This window comes from Coregonus clupeaformis, unplaced genomic scaffold (assembly GCF_020615455.1).
Source record: "Coregonus clupeaformis isolate EN_2021a unplaced genomic scaffold, ASM2061545v1 scaf0962, whole genome shotgun sequence".
NCBI lineage: Eukaryota > Metazoa > Chordata > Actinopteri > Salmoniformes > Salmonidae > Coregonus > Coregonus clupeaformis.
Genome location: NW_025534416.1, coordinates 142,939 through 170,056, shown reverse-complemented (window position 1 = coordinate 170,056; position 27,118 = coordinate 142,939). Strand labels below are relative to the sequence as shown.

The 27,118-nt window shown below is 46.1% G+C and overlaps 1 protein-coding gene across 4 annotated transcripts; it reads right to left on the bottom strand.

Moving 5' to 3' along the window:
* Nucleotides 1–72: 72 nt before the first annotated feature.
* On the bottom strand, nt 73–26,332 carry terfa (telomeric repeat binding factor a). Of its 4 annotated transcripts, none has more exons than XM_045217194.1 (13): nt 26,114–26,332; nt 22,915–23,010; nt 22,151–22,281; nt 21,568–21,654; nt 20,445–20,585; nt 20,028–20,212; nt 17,332–17,541; nt 11,481–11,667; nt 10,917–11,119; nt 5,725–5,925; nt 5,476–5,558; nt 4,918–4,967; nt 73–713 (listed from the first exon to the last, which is right to left on the bottom strand). In XM_045217194.1, the coding sequence occupies exons 1-13, from the start codon at nt 26,259–26,261 to the stop codon at nt 555–557; spliced, it is 1,881 nt and encodes a 626-aa protein (XP_045073129.1). In that variant the 5' UTR covers nt 26,262–26,332; the 3' UTR covers nt 73–554. The 4 variants fall into 4 exon arrangements, with proteins under 4 accessions (XP_045073129.1, XP_045073128.1, XP_045073130.1 ...); XM_045217193.1 differs by lacking the exon at nt 4,918–4,967 and adding an exon at nt 5,332–5,381 and having other exon boundaries at nt 26,114–26,331; XM_045217195.1 differs by lacking the exon at nt 4,918–4,967 and adding an exon at nt 5,332–5,381 and having other exon boundaries at nt 20,028–20,161; nt 26,114–26,329.
* Between the last annotated feature and the right edge of the window lie 786 nt (nt 26,333–27,118).

Below are 27,118 nucleotides of genomic sequence, written 5' to 3'. Positions count from 1 at the left end.
ATTAAACACTGGTCTTAACTGTAACAACTCAATGCAGTAAGCTTGCCAGTCCTGTGGTAAACATTAGGCCAGTCAGTATAAGAGAAGTCTTTATTCTACGAAGAAAGACTGTCTGTCTTATTTCAAGAATCTGTTAAAAAGTGGCAGAATCAACATTGAACATATTCTAGAACGTTTCTAAAACATCCATTTAGATTAGCTGGATAATCTACCTATTCTCTCTCGCTTAGTCCAAAGGCCCTCAGCCCATCTTTAGCTTCTTCATGGTCCTCCACCCGTCCTCATCGTTGATGGATGTGCGGCGGGTAAATGTTAATTTAACAAAATCAACATTTTGTGGAAAGAAAACGTTTAAAAGTCTGCATCCATTCTCTCAACTGGATAATGTCGTCATTCTCGTACGTAGCTCAGAGGCCCTCTCCAGGGTCGAATTCATTACTGCACCCCGTAGAAAAACATTTTGCAACTGAAAGCGAAAAAGGAGCATTTCTTATAGGACAAGTTAGTAGATAGTCCTTCCCCTGTTTTAGCCAGTGTTCTTCTGTTTGGTGCCCTCAGACCATCTTTAGTTTCTTCATGGTTCTCCACCTATCCTTGATGTTGACGGATGTTCGGCCGACGAAGGGGAAAGAGGACTGTACTCTGGTCCAGTTCCCCTCTCCATAGCGACGCACTCCCTCCTTCACCCACTCGGTCTCCTCTGCTGTCCACATCTACAGTAGGGACACAACAGAACACTCAAGGTATAGTATCCACACTGTAGAGGACAACACTTAGGGTTAACATAGTATACACACTGTAGAGGACAACACTTAGGGTTAACATAGTATACAACACTGTAGAGGACAACACTTAGGGTTAACATAGTATACAACACTGTAGAGGACAACACTTAGGGTTACCATAGTATACACACTGTAGAGGACAACACTTAGGGTTAACATAGTATACACACTGTAGAGGACAACACTTAGGGTTAACATAGTATACACACTGTAGAGGACAACACTTAGGGTTAACATAGTATACACACTGTAGAGGACAACACTTAGGGTTACCATAGTATACACACTGTAGAGGACAACACTTAGGGTTAACATAGTATACACACTGTAGAGGACAACACTTAGGGTTAACATAGTATACACACTGTAGAGGACAACACTTAGGGTTAACATAGTATACACACTGTAGAGGACAACACTTAGGGTTAACATAGTATACACACTGTAGAGGACAACACTTAGGGTTAACATAGTATACACACTGTAGAGGACAACACTTAGGGTTAACATAGTATACACACTGTAGAGGACAACACTTAGGGTTAACATAGTATACACACTGTAGAGGACAACACTTAGGGTTAACATAGTATACACACTGTAGAGGACAACACTTAGGGTTAACATAGTATACACACTGTAGAGGACAACACTTAGGGTTAACATAGTATACACACTGTAGAGGACAACACTTAGGGTTAACATAGTATACACACTGTAGAGGACAACACTTAGGGTTAACATAGTATACACACTGTAGAGGACAACACTTAGGGTTAACATAGTATACACACTGTAGAGGACAACACTTAGGGTTACCATAGTATACACACTGTAGAGGACAACACTTAGGGTTACCATAGTATACACACTGTAGAGGACAACACTTAGGGTTACCATAGTATACACACTGTAGAGGACAACACTTAGGGTTAACATAGTATACACACTGTAGAGGACAACACTTAGGGTTAACATAGTATACACACTGTAGAGGACAACACTTAGGGTTAACATAGTATACACACTGTAGAGGACAACACTTAGGGTTAACATAGTATACAACACTGTAGAGGACAACGCTTAGGGTTAACATAGTATACATCACTGTAGAGGACAACGCTTAGGGTTAACATAGTATACACACTGTAGAGGACAACACTTAGGGTTAACATAGTATACACACTGTAGAGGACAACACTTAGGGTTAACATAGTATACACACTGTAGAGGACAACACTTACGGTTAACATAGTATACACACTGTAGAGGACAACACTTAGGGTTAACATAGTATACAACACTGTAGAGGACAACACCTAGGGTTAACATAGTATACACACTGTAGAGGACAACACTTAGGGTTAACATAGTATACACACTGTAGAGGACAACACTTAGGGTTAACATAGTATACACACTGTAGAGGACAACACTTAGGGTTAACATAGTATACACACTGTAGAGGACAACACTTAGGGTTAACATAGTATACAACACTGTAGAGGACAACACTTAGGGTTAACATAGTATACAACACTGTAGAGGACAGCACTTAGGGTTAACATAGTATACATTATGTAGAGGACAACACTTAGGGTTAACATAGTATACACACTGTAGAGGACAGCACTTAGGGTTAACATAGTATACACACTGTAGAGGACAACACTTAGGGTTAACATAGTATACACACTGTAGAGGACAACACTTAGGGTTAACATAGTATACACACTGTAGAGGACAACACTTAGGGTTAACATAGTATACACACTATAGAGGACAACACTTAGGGTTAACATAGTATACACACTGTAGAGGACAACACCTAGGGTTAACATAGTATACACACTGTAGAGGACAACACTTAGGGTTAACATAGTATACAACACTGTAGAGGACAACACTTAGGGTTAACATAGTATACAACACTGTAGAGGACAACACTTAGGGTTAACATAGTATACAACACTGTAGAGGACAACGCTTAGGGTTAACATAGTATACAACACTGTAGAGGACAACGCTTAGGGTTAACATAGTATACAACACTGTAGAGGACAACGCTTAGGGTTAACATAGTATACACACTGTAGAGGACAGCACTTAGGGTTAACATAGTATACATTATGTAGAGGTTTCCCGGACACAGATTAAGCCTGGTCCTGATTCTCCATTGAGTTGTTTGCTGTTTAGTCCAGGACTAGCCTTAAATCTGTGTCCAGGAAACCATCAACATTTAAAAACCTACAGTGCATTTGGAAAGTATTCAGAACCCTTTTGTTACGTTACAGCCTTATTCTAAAATGGATTAAATCGTTTGTTTCCTCATCAATCTACACACAATACCCCAATAATGACGAAGCCAAAACAAGTTTTTACAATTATTAGCAAATATATACAAAATATAAAACGTACATTTTACATTTACATAAGTATTCAGACGATTTACACAGTACTTTGTTGAAGCACCTTTGGCAGCGATTACAGCCTCAAGTCTTCTTGGGTATGACGCTACAAGCTTGGCACACCTGTATTTGGGGAGTTTCTCCCATTCTTCTCTGCAGATCCTCTCAAGCTCTGTCAGGTTGGACAGCTATTTTCAGGTCTCTCCAGAGATGTTTTGATTGGGTTCAAGTCCGGGCTCTGGCTGGGCCACTCAAGGACATTCAGAGACTTGTCCCGAAGCCACTCCTGCGTTGTCTTGGCTATGTGCTTAAGGTTGTTGTCCTGTTGGAAGGTGAACCTTCGCCCCAGTCCGAATTCCTGAGCGCTCTGGAGCAGGTTTTCATCAAGGATCTCTCTGTACTTTGCTCTGTTCACTTTTCCCTCGATCATGACTAGTTTCCCAGTCCCTACCGCTGAAAAACATCCCCACAGCATGATGCTGTCACCACCATGCTTCACCGTAGGGATGGTGCCAGGTTTCCTCCAGACGTGACGCTTGGCATTCAGGCCAAAGAGTTCAATCTTGGTTTCATCAGACCAGAGAATCTTGTTTCTCATGGTCTGAGAGTCTTTAGGTGCCTTTTGGCAAACTCCAAGAGGGCTGTCGTGCTTTTTACTGAGGAGTGGCTTCCGTCTGGCCACTCTACCATAAAGGCCTGATTGGTGGAGTGCTGCAGAGATTGTTGTCCTTCTGGAAGGTTCTCCCATCTCCACAGCGGAGCTCTGTCAGAGTGACCATCGGGTTCTTGGTCACCTCCCTGACCAAGGCCCTTCTCCCCCGATTGCTCAGTTTGGCCGGGCGGCCAGCTCTAGGAAGAGTCTTGGTGGTTCCAAACTTCTTCCATTTAAGAATGATGGAGGCCACTGTGTTCTTGGGGACCTTCAATGCTGCAGACATTTTTTGGTAGCCTTCCTCAGATCTGTGCCTCGACACAATCCTGTCTCGGAGCTCTACGGACAATTCCTTCGACCTCATGGCTTGGTTTTTGCTCTGACATGCACTGTCAACTGTGGGACCTTATATAGACAGATGTGTGCCTTTCCAAATCATGTCCAATCAATTGAATTTACCCCAGGTGGACTCCAATCAAGTTGTAGAAACATCTCAAGGATGGCTCAATTTTGAGTCTCATAGCAAAGGGTCTGAATACTTATGTAAATAAGGTATTTCTGTTTTTTACTTTGTATAAATTTGCAAACATTTCTAAAAACCTGTTTTCGCTTTGTCATTATGGGGTATTGTGTGTAGATTGATGAGGATTTTTTAAAATTAATTTAATCAATTTTAGAATAAGGCTGTAACGTAACAAACTGTGGATAAAGGGGAAGGGGTCTGAATATTTTCCAGAATGTCACCATCTTCTAAACTGAGGCTGTCTCCAGAACCTAAACTCACCCTCTTCCTGCCTCCTCCAGTCGTACTGGTTCTGTCTCCAGAACCTAAACTCACCCTCTTCCTGTCTCCAGAACCTAAACTCACCCTCTTCCTGTCTCCAGAACCTAAACTCACCCTCTTCCTGTCTCCTCCAGTCGTACTGGTTCTGTCTCCAGAACCTAAACTCACCCTCTTCCTGCCACCTCCAGTAGTACTGGTTCTGTTGCTGTCTCCAGAACCTAAACTCACCCTCTTCCTGTCACCTCCAGTGGTACTGGTTCTGTTGCTGTCTCCAGAACCTAAACTCACCCTCTTCCTGCCACCTCCAGTGGTACTGGTTCTGTTGCTGTCTCCAGAACCTAAACTCACCCTCTTCCTGCCACCTCCAGTAGTACTGGTTCTGTTGCTGTCTCCAGAACCTAAACTCACCCTCTTCCTGCCACCTCCAGTGGTACTGGTTCTGTTGCTGCCTCCAGAACCTAAACTCACCCTCTTCCTGCCACCTCCAGTGGTACTGGTTCTGTTGCTGCCTCCAGAACCTAAACTCACCCTCTTCCTGCCACCTCCAGTGGTACTGGTTCTGTTGCTGCCTCCAGAACCTAAACTCACTCTCTTCCTGCCACCTCCAGTGGTACTGGTTCTGTTGCTGCCTCCAGAACCTAAACTCACCCTCTTCCTGCCACCTCCAGTGGTACTGGTTCTGTCTCCAGAACCTAAACTCACCCTCTTCCTGCCACCTCCAGTGGTACTGGTTCTGTTGCTTTCTCCAGAACCTAAACAAAGACATAGGTTAGAACTCCATAGTAAAATCCCTAGTAATAAAACACCACACAGTTTTGAATCATAACTGTTGATCATCATAATTACTGTCTTTGTGAGGGGAGTCAAATAAATCATCTTCATCGCTCCACCTATCCTTGGATTCCTTGGCAACCCTGAATAGCTGCTTCCTGCAGATGACAGCACCATTATATAAAGAGAGAGAGAAAGTCAAATCAGCTGTGATTTGAACATCATCCTCTACCTTATCCCTGAAATACATAACCAAAATGTCTCATAGAATCATATCCCAGTGGAGAAGACAGAACTATTCTGAAGCTATATAGCTCTACATACCACTTCGGATCGGTTCCCTTTTTACTGGTGGATTCCTTCTGAGGGGTGGAGCTTCTCTTATGTGAAGAGCTTCTCTGATTGGATGGGCCTCTCTGGGGGGTGGAGCCTCTCTGGGGGGTAGAAACGGACCGGGTGGTACGTTCTACATGCTCAGGGGTGTCATCCAGAATACACACATCCTCCTCGGGGTCAGACGAGGACCTGGAGACAGAGGTCGTATTCATTAGGGCACGCCAAGCGTTTCTTATTCCCTCTCCGTTTCAGTCAGCTTCCACTACCCTCGTCTGTTAAAGTCAAAGAGAGCTGGTTAAAAGGCCCTGCCATTAACGCAGTACTATATGCAGGGACGTCCTTGTATTTGTATTTATTACGGATCCCCATTAGCGGCTGCCAAGGCAACAGCTACTCTTCCTGGGGTCCAACCACAATTTACATACAATAAAACAATACCTTATTACACACTACTCTACCATAATATATTTACAATACAAAATCAATAATACAGCAAAATAACAATATTAAAATGTGTGCGTGTGTTAGCGTGTGTTAGCGAATGCTGTGTGTGTGCCTTGTGTCTCTTCACAGTCCGCGCTGTTCCATAAAGTGTAGTTTTATTTGTTTTTTTAAATCTCATTTTACTGCCTGACTGAGTTACCTGATGTGGAATAGAGTTCCATGTAGTCATGGCTCTATGTAGTACTGTGCGCCTCCCATAATCTGTTCTGGACTTGGGGACTGTGAAGAGACCTCTGGTGGCATGTCTTGTGGGGTATGCATGGGTGTCTGAGTATTCCAAACAGACAGCTCGTACATTCAGCTTGTCTACACCTCTTTAAAAAAACAAGTAGTGATGAAGTCAATCTCTCTTCCACTCTGAGCCAGGAGAGACTGACATGCATGTCGTTAATGTTAGCTCTCCGTGTGCTTTTAAGGGCCAGCCGTGCTGCCCTGTTCTGAGCCAATTGTAATTTTCCCAAGTCCCTCTTTGTGGCACCTGACCACACGACTGAACAGTAGTCCAGGTGCCACAAAACTAGAGCCTGTAGGACCTGCCTTGGTGATAGTGCTGTTAAGAAGGTAGAGCAGTGCTTTATTATGGACAGACTTCTCCCCATCTTAGCTACTGTTGTATCAATATGCTTTGACCATAACAGTTTACAATCCAGGGTTACTCCAAGCAGTTTAGTCACCTCAACTTGCTCAGTTTCCACATTATTTATTACAAGATTTAGTTTAAGTTTAGGGTTTAGTGAATGATTTGTCCCAAATTCAATGCTTTTAGTTTTAGAAATATTTAGGACTAACTTATTCCTTGCCACCCACTCTGAAACTAACTGCAGCTCTTTGTTAAGTGTTGCAGTCATTTCAGTCGCTGTGGTAGCTGACGTGTATAGTGTTGAGTCATCCGCATACATAGACACAGTGGCTTTACTCAAAGCCAGTGGCATGTCGTTAGTAAAGATTGAAAAAAGTAAGGGGCCTAGACAGCAGCCCTGGGGAACTCCTGATTCTACCTGGATTATGTTGGAGAGGCTTCCATTAAAGAACACCCTCTGTGTTCTGTTAGACAGGTAACTCTTTATCCACATTATAGCAGGGGGTGTAAAGCCATAACACATATGTTTTTCCAGCAGCAGGCTATGATCGATAATGTCAAAAGCCGCACTGAAGTCTAACAAAACAGACCCCACAATCTTTTTATCATCAATTTCTCTCAGCCAATCATCAGTCATTTGTGTAAGTGCTGTGCTTGTTGAATGTCCTTCTCTATAAGCATGCTGAAAGTTTGTTGTCAATTTGTTTACTGTAAAATAGCATTGTTCTGGTCAAACACCATTTTTTCCAATAGTTTACTAAGGGTTGGTAACAGGCTGATTGGTCGGCTATTTGAGCCAGTAAAGGGGGCTTTACTATTCTTAGGTAGCGGAATGACTCTTGCTTCCCTCCAGGCCTGAGGGAACACACTTTCTAGTAGGCTTACAGTGGGGGAAAAAGTATTTAGTCAGCCACCAATTGTGCAAGTTCTCCCACTTAAAAAGATGAGAGAGGCCTGTAATTTTCATCATAGGTACACATCAACTATGACAGACAAAATGAGTAAAAGAGAATCCAGAAAATCACATTGTAGGATTTTTAATGAATTTATTTGCAAATTATGGTGGAAAATAAGTATTTGGTCAATAACAAAAGTTTCTCAATACTTTGTCATATACCCTTTGTTGGCAATGACACAGGTCAAACATTTTCTGTAAGTCTTCACAAGGTTTTCACACACTGTTGCTGGTATTTTGGCCCATTCCTCCATGCAGTTCTCCTCTAGAGCAGTGATGTTTTGGGGCTGTCGCTGGGCAACACAGACTTTCAACTCCCTCCAAAGATGTTCTATGGGGTTGAGATCTGGAGACTGGCTAGGCCACTCCAGGACCTTCCAGGACCTTGAAATGCTTCTTACGAAGCCACTCCTTCGTTGCCCGGGCGGTGTGTTTGGGATCATTGTCATGCTGAAAGACCCAGCCACATTTCATCTTCAATGCCCTTGCTGATGGAAGGTTTTCACTCAAAATCTCTTGATACATGGCCCCATTCATTCTTTCCTTTACACAGATCAGTCGTCCTGGTCCCTTTGCAGAAAAACAGCCCCAAAGCATGATGTTTCCACCCCCATGCTTCACAGTAGGTATGGTGTTCTTTGGATGCAACTCAGCATTCTTTGTCCTCCAAACACGACGAGTTGAGTTTTTACCAAAAAGTTATATTTTGGTTTCATCTGACCATATGACATTCTCCCAATCCTCTTCTGGATCATCCAAATGCACTCTAGCAAACTTCAGACGGGCCTGGACATGTACTGGCTTAAGCAGGGGGACACGTCTGGCACTGCAGGATTTGAGTCCCTGGCGGCGTAGTGTGTTACTGATGGTAGGCTTTGTTACTTTGGTCCCAGCTCTCTGCAGGTCATTCACTAGGTCCCCCCGTGTGGTTCTGGGATTTTTGCTCACCGTTCTTGTGATCATTTTGACCCCACGGGGTGAGATCTTGCGTGGAGCCCCAGATCGAGGGGAGATTATCAGTGGTCTTGTATGTCTTCCATTTCCTAATAATTGCTCCCACAGTTGATTTCTTCAAACCAAGCTGCTTACCTATTGCAGATTCAGTCTTCCCAGCCTGGTGCAGGTCTACAATTTTGTTTCTGGTGTCCTTTGACAGCTCTTTGGTCTTGGCCATAGTGGAGTTTGGAGTGTGACTGTTTGAGGTTGTGGACAGGTGTCTTTTATACTGATAACAAGTTCAAACAGCTGCCATTAATACAGGTAACGGTGGAGGACAGAGGAGCCTCTTAAAGAAGAAGTTACAGGTCTGTGAGAGCCAGAAAACTTGCTTGTTCGTAGGTGACCAAATACTTATTTTCCACCATAATTTGCAAATAAAAAGAATGTGAATTTCTGGATTTTTTTCTCTCAATTTGTCTGTCATAGTTGACGTGTACCTATGATGAAAATTACAGGCCTCTCTCATCTTTTTAAGTGGGAGAACTTGCACAATTGGTGGCTGACTAAATACTTTTTTCCCCCACTGTAAATTGAAAATATGACAAAAAGGAGTGGCAATATCGTCCGCTATTATCCTCAGTAATCTTCCATCCAAGTTGTCAGACCCCGTTGGCTTGTCATTGTTAATAGACAACAGTAATTTTTTCACCTCTTCCACACTCACTTTACAGAATTCAAAATTACAATGCTTGTCTTTCATAATTTTGTCAGATATACTTGGATGTGTAGTGTCAGCAATTGTTGCTGGCATGTCATGCCTAAGTTTGCTAATTTTGCCAATGAAAAAATTATTAAAGTAGTTGGCAATATCAGTGGGTTTTGTGATGAATGAGCCATCTGATTCAATGAATGATGGAGCTGAGTTTGCCTTTTTCCCCAAAATGTAATTGAAGGGGCTCCAAAGCTTTTTACCATCATTCTTTGTGTCATTTATCTTTGTTTCATAGTGTAGTTATTTCTTCTTTTTATTCAGTTTAGTCACATAATTTCTCAATTTGCAGTACGTTTGCCAATCGGTTGTGCAACCAGACTTATTTGCCATTCCTTTTGCCTCATCCCTCTCAACCATACAATTATTCAATTCCCCTCAATCCACTGGGATTTAACCAAACATGTCACACATATTATCCAGATACTGACTGTTAGCACTTGGTGGTCTATAGCAGCTTCCCACCAGAATTGGCTTTAAGTGAGGCAGATTAACCTGTAGCCATGTTTACTTCAACAGTATTTAACATGAGATCCTCGCTAATCTTCACAGGAATCTGGTTCTGAATATAAAAACAGCAACACCTCCACCATTGGCATTTCTATATTTTCTGTAAATGTTATAACCTTGCATTGCTACCACTGTATCCTCAAAGGTATTATCTAAGTGAGTTTCAGAGATAGTCAGAATATGAATGTCATCTGTTACTAGCAAATTATTGATTTCATGAACCTTGTTTCTTACATTTTACATGTTAGTCATTTAGCAGACGCTCTTATCCAGAGCGACTTACAGTTAGTGAGTGCTGGGAATCAAACCCACAACCCCTGGTGTTGCAAACGCCATGCTCTACCAACTGAGCTACATCCCTGCCGGCCATTCCCTCCCCTACCCTGGACGACGCCGGGCCAATTGTGCGCCTTTGACAATTTTGACAACTCTGTGTCACAATGGTAGGGATTAGCTGAGCTGGGCTTGGGTCATTGATAAGTCATTGTCTCTACGCAGCCTTATAATGCTGCGAAAGGATCCAGGAACCCAAATGATTTGGGTGGATCCCATCCTCCTTATAAAACGTGTTTTGTTTCCAAAAGGGATTGAAATTGTCAACAAAAGTTACACCCATTGAGCTGCAATAATCACGTAGCCAATTGTGAAGAGCAAGAATCCTGCTAAAGCGTTCAATGCAACGATTCAGAGCGGGCACAGGGCCAGATATGATGGATATTCTGTTAGTGTCTAGCAGAGAGTCAATCAGTTCTTTAAAATCCAGTTTCAACTGTTCAGAGCTGCCCTTCATAATGTCATTAAAACCCACATGGACTACGATAGAATCCATTTCCATGTCCTGACTTAGTACATTGGGGAGCAGCTTAGTGATGTCATTTACTCGAGCTCCGGGATTGGACATTGTTTTCTTGTTCTTGACTTACTCTTTGGTTCTCTCTCTGGCTCGTCGTTTGCGATACTTCCGTGTGGGTGGGCTGCAGGTGGAGGCGGGGCTTAGTGGGTCCGCCCGGCTGACTGACTCCTCCCCGTTGGATACCGATTCCTCCCTCTCAGCTACCGGCTCCTCCCTCTCAGCTACCGGCTCCTCCCTCTCATCTACAGGCTGCTCTAGAGAGGCCGTAGAATCCTGTACACCAGGGTTAGAAGATGAGGTCATGAATCCTGTACACCAGGGTTAGAAGATGAGGTCATGAATCCTGTACACCAGGGTTAGAAGATGAGGTCATGAATCCTGTACACCAGGGTTAGAAGATGAGGTCATGAATCCTGTACACCAGGGTTAGAAGATGAGGTCATGAATCCTGTACACCAGGGTTAGAAGATGAGGTAATTCAAGAAGTTAATTCAAATTCAAGCCATGAGTTGAATTACTCCATTAAAGCCTTATCCCTCCTGCTCACTTCCCTCACCATTATCAATCCACCAAGTGATTTAACAACTCATTTGCATTAAAACCTCAACCCTGCTGCTTCACTCTCTCCTCTTACCTGGCTGTCTGGCTCCATAACCAGCCTGGCTATGGTGTAAGGCCAGCCTCTGCTCTTCCACTGTGGGCCTGCCTCTGGTGCCAGATCTGCTGGGGGTGCCAGGTCAGCAGGGGAGGCCTCCATTGGACTGCCTGAGTCTCTCTGGGACCCAGGGACATCCTGCTCCAGCACAGCGTCTGAGCCCTGCCTGGGGGTCAAGTCAGGTGAAGGCAGATCCAGTTAAAGTGCATTTAACAGGGGTCCCTCACAACACACTTTAACAAAGACAAACAAGAGGCAGAGAAACGGAGGAGGAAGGGGAACATCATCAACATTAAACTATATACAATCTGGGGAGCAGAGAAGTCCATAGGGCTAGCCTGGAGAAATACACTCTGTTTGGGATAACATCCCACTCCTTGTCATGCCAAACATGATTAGCATGACAATGAGTGGAATGTTAACTAAACAGAATGGTACCCAGGCTACCATAGGACAGGAAGCAGCAGGGTAGTGATATGACTGGTAACCAGGCTACCATAGGACAGGAAGCAGCAGGGTAGTGATATGACTGGTAACCAGGCTACCATAGGACAGGAAGCAGCAGGGTAGTGATATGACTGGTACCCAGGCTACCATAGGACAGGAAGCAGCAGGGTAGTGATATGACTGGTAACCAGGCTACCATAGGACAGGAAGCAGCAGGGTAGTGATATGACTGGTACCCAGGCTACCATAGGACAGGAAGCAGCAGGGTAGTGATATGACTGGTAACCCAGGCTACCATAGGACAGGAAGCAGCAGGGTAGTGATATGACTGGTAACCAGGCTACCATAGGACAGGAAGCAGCAGGGTAGTGATATGACTGGTAACCAGGCTACCATAGGACAGGAAGCAGCAGGGTAGTGATATGACTGGTAACCAGGCTACCATAGGACAGGAAGCAGCAGGGTAGTGATATGACTGGTAACCAGGCTACCATAGGACAGGAAGCAGCAGGGTAGTGATATGACTGGTACCCAGGCTACCATAGGACAGGAAGCAGCAGGGTAGTGATATGACTGGTAACCAGGCTACCATAGGACAGGAAGCAGCAGGGTAGTGATATGACTGGTAACCAGGCTACCATAGGACAGGAAGCAGCAGGGTAGTGATATGACTGGTAACCAGGCTACCATAGGACAGGAAGCAGCAGGGTAGTGATATGACTGGTACCCAGGCTACCATAGGACAGGAAGCAGCAGGGTAGTGATATGACTGGTAACCAGGCTACCATAGGACAGGAAGCAGCAGGGTAGTGATATGACTGGTACCCAGGCTACCATAGGACAGGAAGCAGCAGGGTAGTGATATGACTGGTAACCCAGGCTACCATAGGACAGGAAGCAGCAGGGTAGTGATATGACTGGTAACCAGGCTACCATAGGACAGGAAGCAGCAGGGTAGTGATATGACTGGTACCCAGGCTACCATAGGACAGGAAGCAGCAGGGTAGTGATATGACTGGTAACCAGGCTACCATAGGACAGGAAGCAGCAGGGTAGTGATATGACTGGTAACCAGGCTACCATAGGACAGGAAGCAGCAGGGTAGTGATATGACTGGTAACCAGGCTACCATAGGACAGGAAGCAGCAGGGTAGTGATATGACTGGTAACCAGGCTACCATAGGACAGGAAGCAGCAGGGTAGTGATATGACTGGTAACCAGGCTACCATAGGACAGGAAGCAGCAGGGTAGTGATATGACTGGTAACCAGGCTACCATAGGACAGGAAGCAGCAGGGTAGTGATATGACTGGTAACCAGGCTACCATAGGACAGGAAGCAGCAGGGTAGTGATATGACTGGTAACCAGGCTACCATAGGACAGGAAGCAGCAGGGTAGTGATATGACTGGTAACCAGGCTACCATAGGACAGGAAGCAGCAGGGTAGTGATATGACTGGTAACCAGGCTACCATAGGACAGGAAGCAGCAGGGTAGTGATATGACTGGTAACCAGGCTACCATAGGACAGGAAGCAGCAGGGTAGTGATATGACTGGTAACCAGGCTACCATAGGACAGGAAGAAGCAGCGTAGTGATAGGACTGGTACCCAGGCTACCATAGGACAGGAAGCAGCAGGGTAGTGATATGACTGGTAACCAGGCTACCATAGGGCAGGAAGCAGCAGGGTAGTGATATGACTGGTACCCAGGCTACCATAGGACAGGAAGCAGCAGGGTAGTGATATGACTGGTACCCAGGCTACCATAGGACAGGAAGCAGCAGGGTAGTGATATGACTGGTAACCAGGCTACCACAGGGCAGGAAGCAGCAGGGTAGTGATATGACTGGTAACCAGGCTACCATAGGACAGGAAGCAGCAGGGTAGTGATATGACTGGTAACCAGGCTACCATAGGACAGGAAGCAGCAGGGTAGTGATATGACTGGTAACCAGGCTACCACAGGGCAGGAAGCAGCAGGGTAGTGATATGACTGGTAACCAGGCTACCATAGGACAGGAAGCAGCAGGGTAGTGATATGACTGGTAACCAGGCTACCATAGGGCAGGAAGCAGCAGGGTAGTGATATGACTGGTAACCAGGCTACCATAGGGCAGGAAGCAGCAGGGTAGTGATATGACTGGTAACCAGGCTACCATAGGACAGGAAGCAGCAGGGTAGTGATATGACTGGTAACCAGGCTACCATAGGACAGGAAGCAGCAGGGTAGTGATATGACTGGTAACCAGGCTACCATAGGACAGGAAGCAGCAGGGTAGTGATATGACTGGTAACCAGGCTACCATAGGACAGGAAGCAGCAGGGTAGTGATATGACTGGTAACCAGGCTACCATAGGACAGGAAGCAGCAGCGTAGTGATAGGACTGGTACCCAGGCTACCATAGGACAGGAAGCAGCAGCGTAGTGATAGGACTGGTAACCAGGCTACCATAGGACAGGAAGCAGCAGGGTAGTGATATGACTGGTAACCAGGCTACCATAGGACAGGAAGCAGCAGGGTAGTGATATGACTGGTAACCAGGCTACCATAGGACAGGAAGCAGCAGGGTAGTGATATGACTGGTAACCAGGCTACCATAGGACAGGAAGCAGCAGGGTAGTGATATGACTGGTAACCAGAATACCATAGGACAGGAAGCAGCAGGGTAGTGATATGACTGGTAACCAGAGTACCATAGGACAGGAAGCAGCAGGGTAGTGATATGACTGGTACCCAGGCTACCATAGGACAGGAAGCAGCAGGGTAGTGATATGACTGGTAACCAGGCTACCATAGGACAGGAAGCAGCAGGGTAGTGATATGACTGGTAACCAGGCTACCATAGGACAGGAAGCAGCAGGGTAGTGATATGACTGGTAACCAGGCTACCATAGGACAGGAAGCAGCAGCGTAGTGATATGACTGGTACCCAGGCTACCATAGGACAGGAAGCAGCAGGGTAGTGATATGACTGGTAACCAGGCTACCATAGGACAGGAAGCAGCAGGGTAGTGATATGACTGGTAACCAGGCTACCATAGGACAGGAAGCAGCAGGTTAGTGATATGACTGGTAACCAGGCTACCATAGGACAGGAAGCAGCAGGGTAGTGATATGACTGGTAACCAGGCTACCATAGGACAGGAAGCAGCAGGGTAGTGATATGACTGGTACCCAGGCTACCATAGGACAGGAAGCAGCAGGGTAGTGATATGACTGGTACCCAGGCTACCATAGGACAGGAAGCAGCAGGGTAGTGATATGACTGGTAACCAGGCTACCATAGGACAGGAAGCAGCAGGGTAGTGATATGACTGGTAACCAGGCTACCATAGGACAGGAAGCAGCAGGGTAGTGATATGACTGGTAACCAGGCTACCATAGGACAGGAAGCAGCAGGGTAGTGATATGACTGGTAACCAGGCTACCATAGGACAGGAAGCAGCAGGGTAGTGATATGACTGGTAACCAGGCTACCATAGGACAGGAAGCAGCAGGGTAGTGATATGACTGGTAACCAGGCTACCATAGGACAGGAAGCAGCAGGGTAGTGATATGACTGGTAACCAGGCTACCATAGGACAGGAAGCAGCAGGGTAGTGATATGACTGGTAACCAGGCTACCGTAGGACAGGAAGCAGCAGGGTAGTGATATGACTGGTAACCAGGCTACCGTAGGACAGGAAGCAGCAGGGTAGTGATATGACTGGTAACCAGGCTACCGTAGGACAGGAAGCAGCAGGGTAGTGATATGACTGGTAACCAGGCTACCGTAGGACAGGAAGCAGCAGGGTAGTGATATGACTGGTACCCAGGCTACCGTAGGACAGGAAGCAGCAGGGTAGTGATATGACTGGTAACCAGGCTACCGTAGGACAGGAAGCAGCAGGGTAGTGATATGACTGGTAACCAGGCTACCGTAGGACAGGAAGCAGCAGGGTAGTGATATGACTGGTAACCAGGCTACCATAGGACAGGAAGCAGCAGGGTAGTGATATGACTGGTAACCAGGCTACCATAGGACAGGAAGCAGCAGCGTAGTGATATGACTGGTAACCAGGCTACCATAGGACAGGAAGCAGCAGGGTAGTGTTATGACTGGTAACCAGGCTACCATAGGACAGGAAGCAGCAGGGTAGTGATATGACTGGTAACCAGGCTACCATAGGACAGGAAGCAGCAGGGTAGTGATATGACTGGTACCCAGGCTACCATAGGACAGGAAGCAGCAGGGTAGTGATATGACTGGTAACCAGGCTACCATAGGACAGGAAGCAGCAGGGTAGTGATATGACTGGTAACCAGGCTACCATAGGACAGGAAGCAGCAGGGTAGTGATATGACTGGTAACCAGGCTACCATAGGACAGGAAGCAGCAGGGTAGTGATATGACTGGTACCCAGGCTACCATAGGACAGGAAGCAGCAGCGTAGTGATATGACTGGTAACCAGGCTACCATAGGACAGGAAGCAGCAGGGTAGTGATATGACTGGTACCCAGGCTACCATAGGACAGGAAGCAGCAGGGTGGTGATATGACTGGTAACCAGGCTACCATAGGACAGGAAGCAGCAGGGTAGTGATATGACTGGTAACCAGGCTACCATAGGACAGGAAGCAGCAGGGTAGTGATATGACTGGTACCCAGGCTACCATAGGACAGGAAGCAGCAGGGTAGTGATATGACTGGTAACCAGGCTACCATAGGACAGGAAGCAGCAGGGTAGTGATATGACTGGTAACCAGGCTACCATAGGACAGGAAGCAGCAGGGTAGTGATATGACTGGTAACCAGGCTACCATAGGACAGGAAGCAGCAGGGTAGTGATATGACTGGTAACCCGGCTACCATAGGACAGGAAGCAGCAGGGTAGTGATATGACTGGTAACCAGGCTACCATAGGACAGGAAGCAGCAGGGTAGTGATATGACTGGTAACCAGGCTACCATAGGACAGGAAGCAGCAGGGTAGTGATATGACTGGTAACCAGGCTACCATAGGACAGGAAGCAGCAGGGTAGTGATATGACTGGTACCCAGGCTACCATAGGACAGGAAGCAGCAGGGTAGTGATATGACTGGTAACCAGGCTACCATAGGACAGGAAGCAGCAGGGTAGTGATATGACTGGTAACCAGGCTACCATAGGACAGGAAGCAGCAGGGTAGTGATATGACTGGTAACCAGGCTACCATAGGACAGGAAGCAGCAGGGTAGTGATATGACTGGTAACCAGGCTACCATAGGACAGGAAGCAGCAGGGTAGTGATATGACTGGTAACCAGGCTACCATGGACAGGAAGCAGCAGGGTAGTGATATGACTGGTAACCAGGCTACCATAGGACAGGAAGCAGCAGGGTAGTGATATGATTGACAACCTGGGGCTTCCGGAGAGATGCAGGACGGGTTCCTCTTGGTCCACAACAGCATCTCCTTTTCCTGCGTTCTCCTCCATCACCTCCCTTTCCACCACCTCCTCCAGCTCGGCAAAGGTCATGGGCTCCCTCAGCTCCTCGGCCAGGGCTGTATAAACGGCCTTCAGCCGGCTGCGGGTCAGCCGGACGCCACCAGGGGGTGCACTGGGAGGACTGGAGGAACAGAGTCAGGCTGTTTAGACAGAGGACTGGAGGGACAGAGTCAGGCAGTTTAGACAGAGGACTGGATGGACAGAGTCAGGCTGTTTAGACAGAGGACTGGAGGGACAGAGTCAGGTAGTTTAGACAGAGGACTGGAGGGACAGAGTCAGGCTGTTTAGACAGAGGACTGGAGGGACAGAGTCAGGCTGTTTAGACAGAGGACTGGAGGGACAGAGTCAGGCTGTTTAGACAGAGGACTGGAGGGACAGAGTCAGGCTGTTTAGACAGAGGACTGGAGGGACAGAGTCAGGCTGTTTAGACAGAGGACTGGAGGGACAGAGTCAGGCTGTTTAGACAGAGGACTGGAGGGACAGAGTCAGGCTGTTTAGACAGAGGACTGGAGGGACAGAGTCAGGCTGTTTAGACAGAGGACTGGAGGGACAGAGTCAGGCTGTTTAGACAGAGGACTGGAGGGACAGAGTCAGGCTGTTTAGACAGAGGACTGGAGGGACAGAGTCAGGCTGTTTAGACAGAGGACTGGAGGGACAGAGCCAGGCAGTTTAGACAGAGGACTGGAGGGACAGAGTCAGGCTGTTTAGACAGAGGACTGGAGGGACAGAGTCAGGCTGTTTAGACAGAGGACTGGAGGGACAGAGTCAGGCTGTTTAGACAGAGGACTGGAGGGACAGAGTCAGGCTGTTTAGACAGAGGACTGGAGGGACAGAGTCAGGTAGTTTAGACAGAGGACTGGAGGGACAGAGCCAGGCTGTTTAGACAGAGGACTGGAGGGACAGTGTTAGGCAGTTTAGACAGAGGACTGGAGGGACAGAGTCAGGTAGTTTAGACAGAGGACTGGAGGGACAGAGTCAGGCTGTTTAGACAGGAAGGACAAGGAGGACTGGAGGGACAGAGTCAGGCTGTTTAGACAGAGGACTGGAGGGACAGAGTCAGGCTAGTTTAGACAGAGGACTGGAGGGACAGAGTCAGGCTGTTTAGACAGAGGACTGGAGGGACAGAGTCAGGTTGTTTAGACAGAGGACTGGAGGGACAGAGTCAGGCTGTTTAGACAGAGGACTGGAGGGACAGAGTCAGGCTGTTTAGACAGAGGACTGGAGGGACAGAGTCAGGTTGTTTAGACAGAGGACTGGAGGGACAGAGTCAGGCAGTTTAGACAGAGGACTGGAGGGACAGAGTCAGGCTGTTTAGACAGAGGACTGGAGGGACAGAGTCAGGCTGTTTAGACAGAGGACTGGAGGGACAGAGTCAGGCAGTTTAGACAGAGGACTGGAGGGACAGAGTCAGGCAGTTTAGACAGAGGACTGGAGGGACAGAGTCAGGCAGTTTAGACAGAGGACTGGAGGGACAGAGCCAGGCAGTTTAGACAGAGGACTGGAGGGACAGAGTCAGGTAGTTTAGACAGAGGACTGGAGGGACAGAGTCAGGTTGTTTAGACAGAGGACTGGAGGGACAGAGTCAGGCTGTTTAGACAGAGGACTGGAGGGACAGAGTCAGGCTGTTTAGACAGAGGACTGGAGGGACAGAGTCAGGCAGTTTAGACAGAGGACTGGAGGGACAGAGTCAGGTAGTTTAGACAGAGGACTGGAGGGACAGAGTCAGGCTGTTTAGACAGAGGACTGGAGGGACAGAGTCAGGCAGTTTAGACAGAGGACTGGAGGGACAGAGTCAGGCTGTTTAGACAGAGGACTGGAGGGACAGAGTCAGGCAGTTTAGACAGAGGACTGGAGGGACAGAGCCAGGTAGTTTAGACAGAGGACTGGAGGGACAGAGTCAGGTAGTTTAGACAGAGGACTGGAGGGACAGAGTCAGGCAGTTTAGACAGGGAGGACTGGAGGGACAGAGTCAGGTAGTTTAGACAGGGAGGACTGGAGGGACAGAGTCAGGCAGTTTAGACAGAGGACTGGAGGGAGAGATCAAGATAGGGTCATATTCATTAGGGCACACCAGAGGAAAATCTTATGCAACGGAAAACAAAAACGAGCGTTTCTTATTGGACAAGTCCAAACAGTCCCTCCGTGTTTCAGTCAGTGTTCTTCCATTTGGTGCCTAATGAACACGACCCAGGTGTTCCAATACTAATGAACGGCATCGTGTCGTCTGACACGGTTTTACTGGATCACAGCCATTCGATGGCAAACATCTGAACACACAGATTGGTGATTACTTGAAGGAAGAGCGTTATGAAGGTTGTACTTTAATTTAAAGTATTCAAAATCAAGTGGTCGACTACATTGAGCTCCAAAAGGTATTGGGAGTATCGGCAAATGCATCCAACAAGTACAGAGCCAAAACAAACAACGATGTCACTGTCCCAATACTGTTGAAGCTCCCTGCATCTCCACACACTGTGGTGGTGGGGCCCAATGACCTTCGGAGGCTAGGCTAGGTAACTGGCAAGCACGGCATCACAATACCTGAGGTAAAAGGGCTTTATAAAATACATTTACTTTGATTGATTGACATTGGATCCATGAGGCTACCTGGGTTTGTGTCTGGATGTGTTGTCCTGTGTTGCTGGTCCAAGGTGGTCCTCTGGCTGAGGGACTGAGGGACAGTCTCCTTCCTCCGCATCCTGTCCTGCCTCCTGTCTCTTCACCATCAGCTGTCTGGCAGCCTGGTATTCACACAGACAGATCCCCTCAGTTCGGGTTAGGAGCAGTGGGTTCTGGGAGACAGAGAGCTCCCAGTGTGTCTTTAGTTAGATACAGTACAACTGAATAAGTACTGAGACATCAGCCCAAACAGTTAGAACAACATGTTCCTCAGCATGTACTTAGAAGCTGTGTCCCCAACGGCCCCCCTATTGACCCTGGTCAAAAGCAGTACCCTATATAGGGAAAGGGGAGCCATTGGGGACGCAGCCAGAGTGTCCCTGAGGGAATACAATACATACATACCCTGCACAGGAAAGGAGGAGAGTAGGTGAACAGGCTTTCACAGAACTGCAGCATCTCTTGTTTAAACTGCTGGTAGGTGACCTGCTGCAGGACTGAATGCTCACTGCTCCTCTTGCTGACCAGCCCCAGGAAGATCGCTTTCTGGAGGACACATTACCCTGCATCAGCCTCTGACGACATTACCCTGCACCAGCCTCTAACGACGTTACCCTGCATTTGTCTGAGTCCCAAATGGCACTATATTCTCTAGTGCACTACTTTACCAGACCCCCACATGGCTCTGATCAAAAGTATTGCATTATATAGGGAATAGGGTGCCATTTGGGACTCAAACTTCATTTCCTAAGGGTTATGATAACTTGTGTAAATGCATGATGACCACAGGTTAAAAGACAGATGGGTCTAAATGCCTCTGTCCTGTCCCTCAGGTTAAAAGACAGATGGGTCTAAATGCCTCTGTCCTGTCCCTCGGGTTAAAAGACAGATGGGTCTAAATGCCTCTGTCCTGTCCCTCGGGTTAAAAGACAGATGGGTCTAAATGCCTCTGTCCTGTCCCTCGGGTTAAAAGACAGATGGGTCTAAATGCCTCTGTCCTGTCCCTCGGGTTAAAAGACAGATGGGTCTAAATGCCTCTGTCCTGTCCCTCGGTGACAGATGGGTCTAAATGCCTCTGTCCTGTCCTCGGGTTAAAAGACAGATGGGTCTAAATGCCTCTGTCCTGTCCCTCGGGTTAAAAGACAGATGGGTCTAAATGCCTCTGTCCTGTCCCTCGGGTTAAAAGACAGATGGGTCTAAATGCCTCTGTCCTGTTCCTCCGGTTAAAAGACAGATGGGTCTAAATGCCTCTTTGTACTGTTCCTCAGGTTAAAGGACAGATGGGTCTAAATGCCTTTGTCCTGTCCCTCGGGTTAAAAGACAGATGGGTCTTAATGCCTCTGTCCTGTCCCTCGGGTTAAAAGACAGATGGGTCTAAATGCCTCTGTCCTGTCCCTCGGGTTAAAAGACAGATGGGTCTAAATGCCTCTGTCCTGTCCCTCGGGTTAAAAGACAGATGGGTCTAAATGCCTCTATGTCCTGTTCGTATAGTTGCCATCATCTCTTTAGGAGTTATCAGTTAGCTCACCTTTCCAACCATGCCTTTTGGGAAGTATTTCGTCAAAACCTCCTTGGCTTTGTCAAACGCGTTGTTCTTAATGCACACCATCACCAACTACAGAGCAAAACAAAACAAGGTTGAATGCAAGACTGATGTAAGAATGCACAACGCGGCAAAAGACAATCACAACAGAATGACAAGGGGAAGACATGAACGGGCAAATAGTTGTGCAATTCAGTATAACGCAGAATGTTATTGATCACAGTACACTGTGTCCTCCCTCTATAGCCACTCAGAGCCCATCGTATAATGTTGGACAGGGATGACATGAAAAATCACAACAGTGTTTAGGGTTTCAACAGGGGACCATTCAATTATTATACGCAGTGGGGCCAGATCTCACCACACAGTGGGGCCAGATCTCACCACACAGTGGGGCCAGATCTCACCACACAGTGGGGCCAGATCTCACCACACATTGGGGCCAGATCTCACCACACTGTGGGGCCAGATCTCACCACACTGTGGGGCCAGATCTCACCACACTGTGGGGCCAGATCTCACCACACTGTGGGGCCAGATCTCACCACACAGTGGGGCCAGATCTCACCATCTCTCTGATAGACTTGTGTACTCTCTCCAGGTCTTTCTGGGGAACTGTCAACTCCTCGCTGATGCTGTCCAATACACTCATAGCAGACTCCAGCGGAGTGAGGAACTCCTGAGATTCAAACGAGAAGTCTGTGGACGGCAAGAGATCAACTGTGTCAGTGATCTTAGACTTGATTTCAAAGACACAGCTAGCTAGCTATAAGGAACAGCAGATTGTGGCACTTGGGGGTCACATTTCAGGTGTCTCTGATTTTCAACATGGGAATGAATATTAGTTCATACCGTTACCTAGCTAGAGTTGTTACGTAGCTAGCGTTGTTACCTAGCTAGCGTTGTTACGTAGCTAGCGTTGTTACGTAGCTAGCGTTGTTACCTAGCTAGCGTTGTTACGTAGCTAGTGTTGTTACCTAGCTAGTGTTGTTACCTAGCTAGTGTTGTTACGTAGCTAGTGTTGTTACTCAGCTAGTGTTGTTACGTAGCTAGTGTTGTTACCTAGCTAGTGTTGTTACGTAGCTAGTGTTGTTACCTAGCTAGTGTTGTTACCTAGCTAGTGTTGTTACCTAGCTAGTGTTGTTACCTAGCTAGTGTTGTTACCTAGCTAGTGTTGTTACGTAGCTAGTGTTGTTACCTAGCTAGTGTTGTTACGTAGCTAGTGTTGTTACGTAGCTAGTGTTGTTACCTAGCTAGTGTTGTTACCTAGCTAGTGTTGTTACGTAGCTAGCTAGCTAGCAAGTTACTTAAAGTTTAGCTCAAAATTCTCACCGAGTTTGTCACCATCATTTATCCTGGTGAGGAACTGTATTGCTCGAATCTTCTTCGGCATGGCATCGTTGGCTTCCAACGGCCGAACCAGATGACCTGAAAAGAGGATGTTGTTGGATAATGTGTTAGCTAGCGTCTATTAAATGGGGCTAACTGCTTTAGCGCATTTTGACGATAGTATCTTCTGACCGAGGAAGTTTTGTGAAGAGCCCAACCCCCCGACTCTTGCTCTAAATAAAAACACTCATCGCTTGTGGTTTTGGAAACATAAGGAACGTATCTTTCAGATCAGTGAGAAATTATTAAAAATAAAATTAAAATAAAGGTTAAATTACTACACACCTTTATAGGGTTGGTGTTCCCACATGGCCATATCTCCATGTTTATAGAAGACATAGGCAGCCACCTGTGCTAATGACTGTCAAAGACTTCAGCCACCCAAGACTGTTCTCTCTTCTACTGCATGACCAAAAGGCTCCTGAACAGCTTCTACCCCTAAGCCATAAGACTGCTGAACAGTTAATCAAATGGCTACCTGGACTATTTACATTGACCCCCTTTATTTTATTTTGCGCTGACTCTCTTGCACTAGCTCTATGCACACTCACTGGGCTCTACCCACACACTCACTACACTGACAATCCAACACACACACATACGCTGCTGCTACTCTGTTTATTATCTATCCTGATTGACTAGTCTCTTTTACCCCTACCTACATGTACATATTACCTCAACTACCAACACTGCTGCTACTCTGTTTATTATCTATCCTGATTGACTAGTCACTTTTACCCCTACCTACATGTACATATTACCTCAACTACCAACACTGCTGCTACTCTGTTTATTATCTATCCTGATTGACTAGTCTCTTTTACCCCTACCTACATGTACATATTACCTCAACTACCAACACTGCTGCTACTCTGTTTATTATCTATCCTGATTGACTAGTCACTTTTACCCCTGCCTACATGTACATATTACCTCAACTACCTCGTACCCCTGCACATTGACTCTGTACTGGTACTCCTTGTATATAGCCTCGTTATTGTTATTTTATTGTGTTACTATTTCCTTGTTTTTTCCTCGACATATTTTTCTTACTTTTTAACTCTGCATTGTTGGGAATGGGCTCGTAAGCAAGCATTTCACGTTAAAGTCTACACCAGTTGTATTCGGCATGTGACCAATACAATTGGATTTAGATTTGATGAGACATCTAGCGTATTCCGAACACCTGTGTGTAAGCGTAAAGCCAATTTATTCTTGATCCGAAATGTGGTCGGACCTTCGTATGGAAGGTGGAGCTTCAAGTTCCTTGGTGTCCACATCACCAACGAACTATCATGGTCCAAACACACCAAGACAGTCGTGAAGAGGGCACGACAAAGCCTATTCCCCCTCAGGAGACTGAAAAGATTTGGCATGGGTCCTCAGATCCTCAAAAAATTCTACAGCTGCACCATCGAGAGCATCCTGACTGGTTGCATCACCGCCTGGTATGGCAACTGCTTGGCCTCCGACCGCAAGGCACTACAGAGAGTAGTGCGTACGGCCCAGTACATCACTGGGGCCAAGCTTCCTGCCATCCAGGACCTCTATACCAGGCGGTGTCAGAGGAAGGCCCTCAAAATTGTCAAAGACTCCAGCCACCCTAGTCATAGACTGTTCTCTCTGCTACCGCACGGCAAGCGGTACCGGAGTGCCAAGTCTAGGTCCAAAAGACTTCTCAACAGCTTCTATCCCCAAGCCATAAGACTCTTGAACAGCTAATCATGGCTACCCGGACTATTTGCACTGCCCCCCCCACCCCATCCTTTTTACGCTGCTGCTACTCTGTTAATTATTTATGCATAGTCACTTTAACTCTACCCACATGTACATATTACTTCAACTACCTCAACTAGCCGGTGCCCCCGCACATTGACTCTGCACCGGTACCCCCCTGTATATATAGCCTCCCTACTGTTATTTTATTTCTGCTCTTTTTTTTCCAACACTTTTTTTGTTTTATTTTTTAACTTTTTGTTAAAAATAAATGCACTGTTGGTTAAGGGCTGTAAGTAAGCATTTCACTGTAATGTCTGCACCTGTTGTATTCGGCGCATGTGACCAATAAAATTGGATTTGATTTGATTTGGAATTGCGGTGCATGCAGAGGCCAAATCTAGCTCCATACTGCATCGCAGTGCGCCTCTCAAATGTTGTAACAATCTGGAGGGCTCCGCATTGACATGATTGGCTGACGGTAGGTTGGGGGCGGTACATCCTGTATGAACACAAACTCACTTCTTTGACAACAGCTCTGCTCCGCTAAACGGAAGAAGTATGAAAGCCCTAAAGTCTGTGGAGGCTGCATTGCAGTAATTATTGTACTGCCACTTCAGATTGACCATGCAGAGCCTTTAACTGGGGAGGAAGTGTAGTTCGTCAACTGGAGGCACTCACAGATTGTGGATCTGTGCAAAACTGCTAAAGTTAATATTTTTTGTATTTAAAATATTATTTCTCGCTGATATGAAAGATAAGGGACATCATCTGCATATGTTTCGAAAACCGGTTTGAATTGTAGTTCACATGGAGCAAAACGTCTGCAAATGTATCCGCGGAAACCATAAGCAGGCTTTTCCAGAGGTAGCTAGTCTGGATGAGTGTAGCTAAACTCGGTCCTGGGCTGCGTTCAGTACATAACACAACGTTCAATTAACAGAAACGGTGATGTACTGAACGACCAGTTGAAAAACGGAGACGGGTTGTGGGTTCAAAATGCACAACTTGCCTTTAAACACGTCAGTCACTACTTCATGCCAAACCCGCTACACCCACCGAACCAAACAAGTCTGTTCGCGAACGTTTTGGGAAACCGTGTCGTTCCCGTACAAACGAACTGGTTTAGTTGTTGTCCTAGCGCTACACAGCTGATTCAAATAATCAACGCTTTATAGTATTGAGTTGACTGACGTTATTTGAATCAACTGTGTGATGCTAACGTTACCTAGCTAACGTTAGGACAAAAACTGTTCATCAGGGATCTCCGAGACTAGTACTACCAACTGGTCTAGCGAACAGTCAACGTTACCGCACAGTTTGCTAACGTATCGAGCTAGCTAACACGTGGTATAAAACTGTCTTATTAGGCAGAGACGGTACAGACACCTGTATTGGTTTTCGCGAAGACGCTAACGTTACTCACATTGAAGGATGTCTCTGATCTCACAGAAATCAGTATACCGTTCATTCCTAAAAGTATCAAATGCCACAGATATATAATAATCCACCATCCAACGATTAACTACACATTCCACATCAAGTGTGGGGTCCATGTTTTCGTTTGCCGCCATTTCCAACGCCGTAAACAAAGCCGTAAGATGTATCTGCTGTATTCGTCATCCGCTGCGCTGGTTGGTGGTTGGTCAAACCTTTCGTCTATCCACATTACGCTCACATTCACGCCACGCCAATAACGTCATGGCGTCATCCCGGATACCGTTCATTTACATTTTACATTTACGTCATTTAGCAGACGCTCTTATCCAGAGCGACTTACAAATTGGAGCATTCACCTTATGATAGCCAGTGGGATAACCACTTCATTTAGAATCGTTTTTTATTTATTTTTTGTTATTGACTAATTCTAGAGATGTTATTAAAACATTGGATTTAAAGTAAAAAAAAAAATATTGCATTTGGGGTCGGATTTTTCAAATATTTGTTTTTGTGTATATAACGTTTACCAGAGATAATGAAGAAATTTACGGCTCAAATGTTTTACTTTCATTTTAATAACATATTACATCTTTCAGTGTAAATACATGGGTCTTATTAATGAAATAAAACATTGAAAGACTTAACTCACTCCAAAATAACTTCACAGTCACACTCATAAAAAATGTGTATAATAGTTTCCCATTCTTTATCACAGAAAAGGCATAATTATGTCCTCTTAAGTCCATTATTTTTATTTTCTATTTTTTATTTATTTATTTTAGACAAGTTATTGCAAGGGTATATTTTGTGCAAGATTTTAAAGGGAATTTATTTTTCTTTATTTGATATACAAAATGTATGTGGGAGCAACCAAGCGTTCTTCCATTCCATTTCAGTAATATATGCATTCCAGAAGAATTTCCCTCTAGGGGAGATCTTGTTCTTGGAGTTAAAGTTCTCTTAAGAATGTATTATTACATTTCTTATCCCC

Excerpts from the sequence above, each read along its gene's own strand:
- terfa (XM_045217194.1), bottom strand. The coding sequence starts at position 26,261 with ATGGCGGCAAACGAAAACATGGACCCCACACTTGATGTGGAATGTGTA. Across the intron at positions 22,282-22,914 it reads AAATGATGGTGACAAACTCG|ACTTCTCGTTTGAATCTCAG; the intron begins GTGAGAATTTTG and ends TGCCGTCCACAG. Across the intron at positions 20,213-20,444 it reads CTCCTCCTTTCCTGTGCAGG|AACCCACTGCTCCTAACCCG; the intron begins GTATGTATGTAT and ends TCTGTCTCCCAG.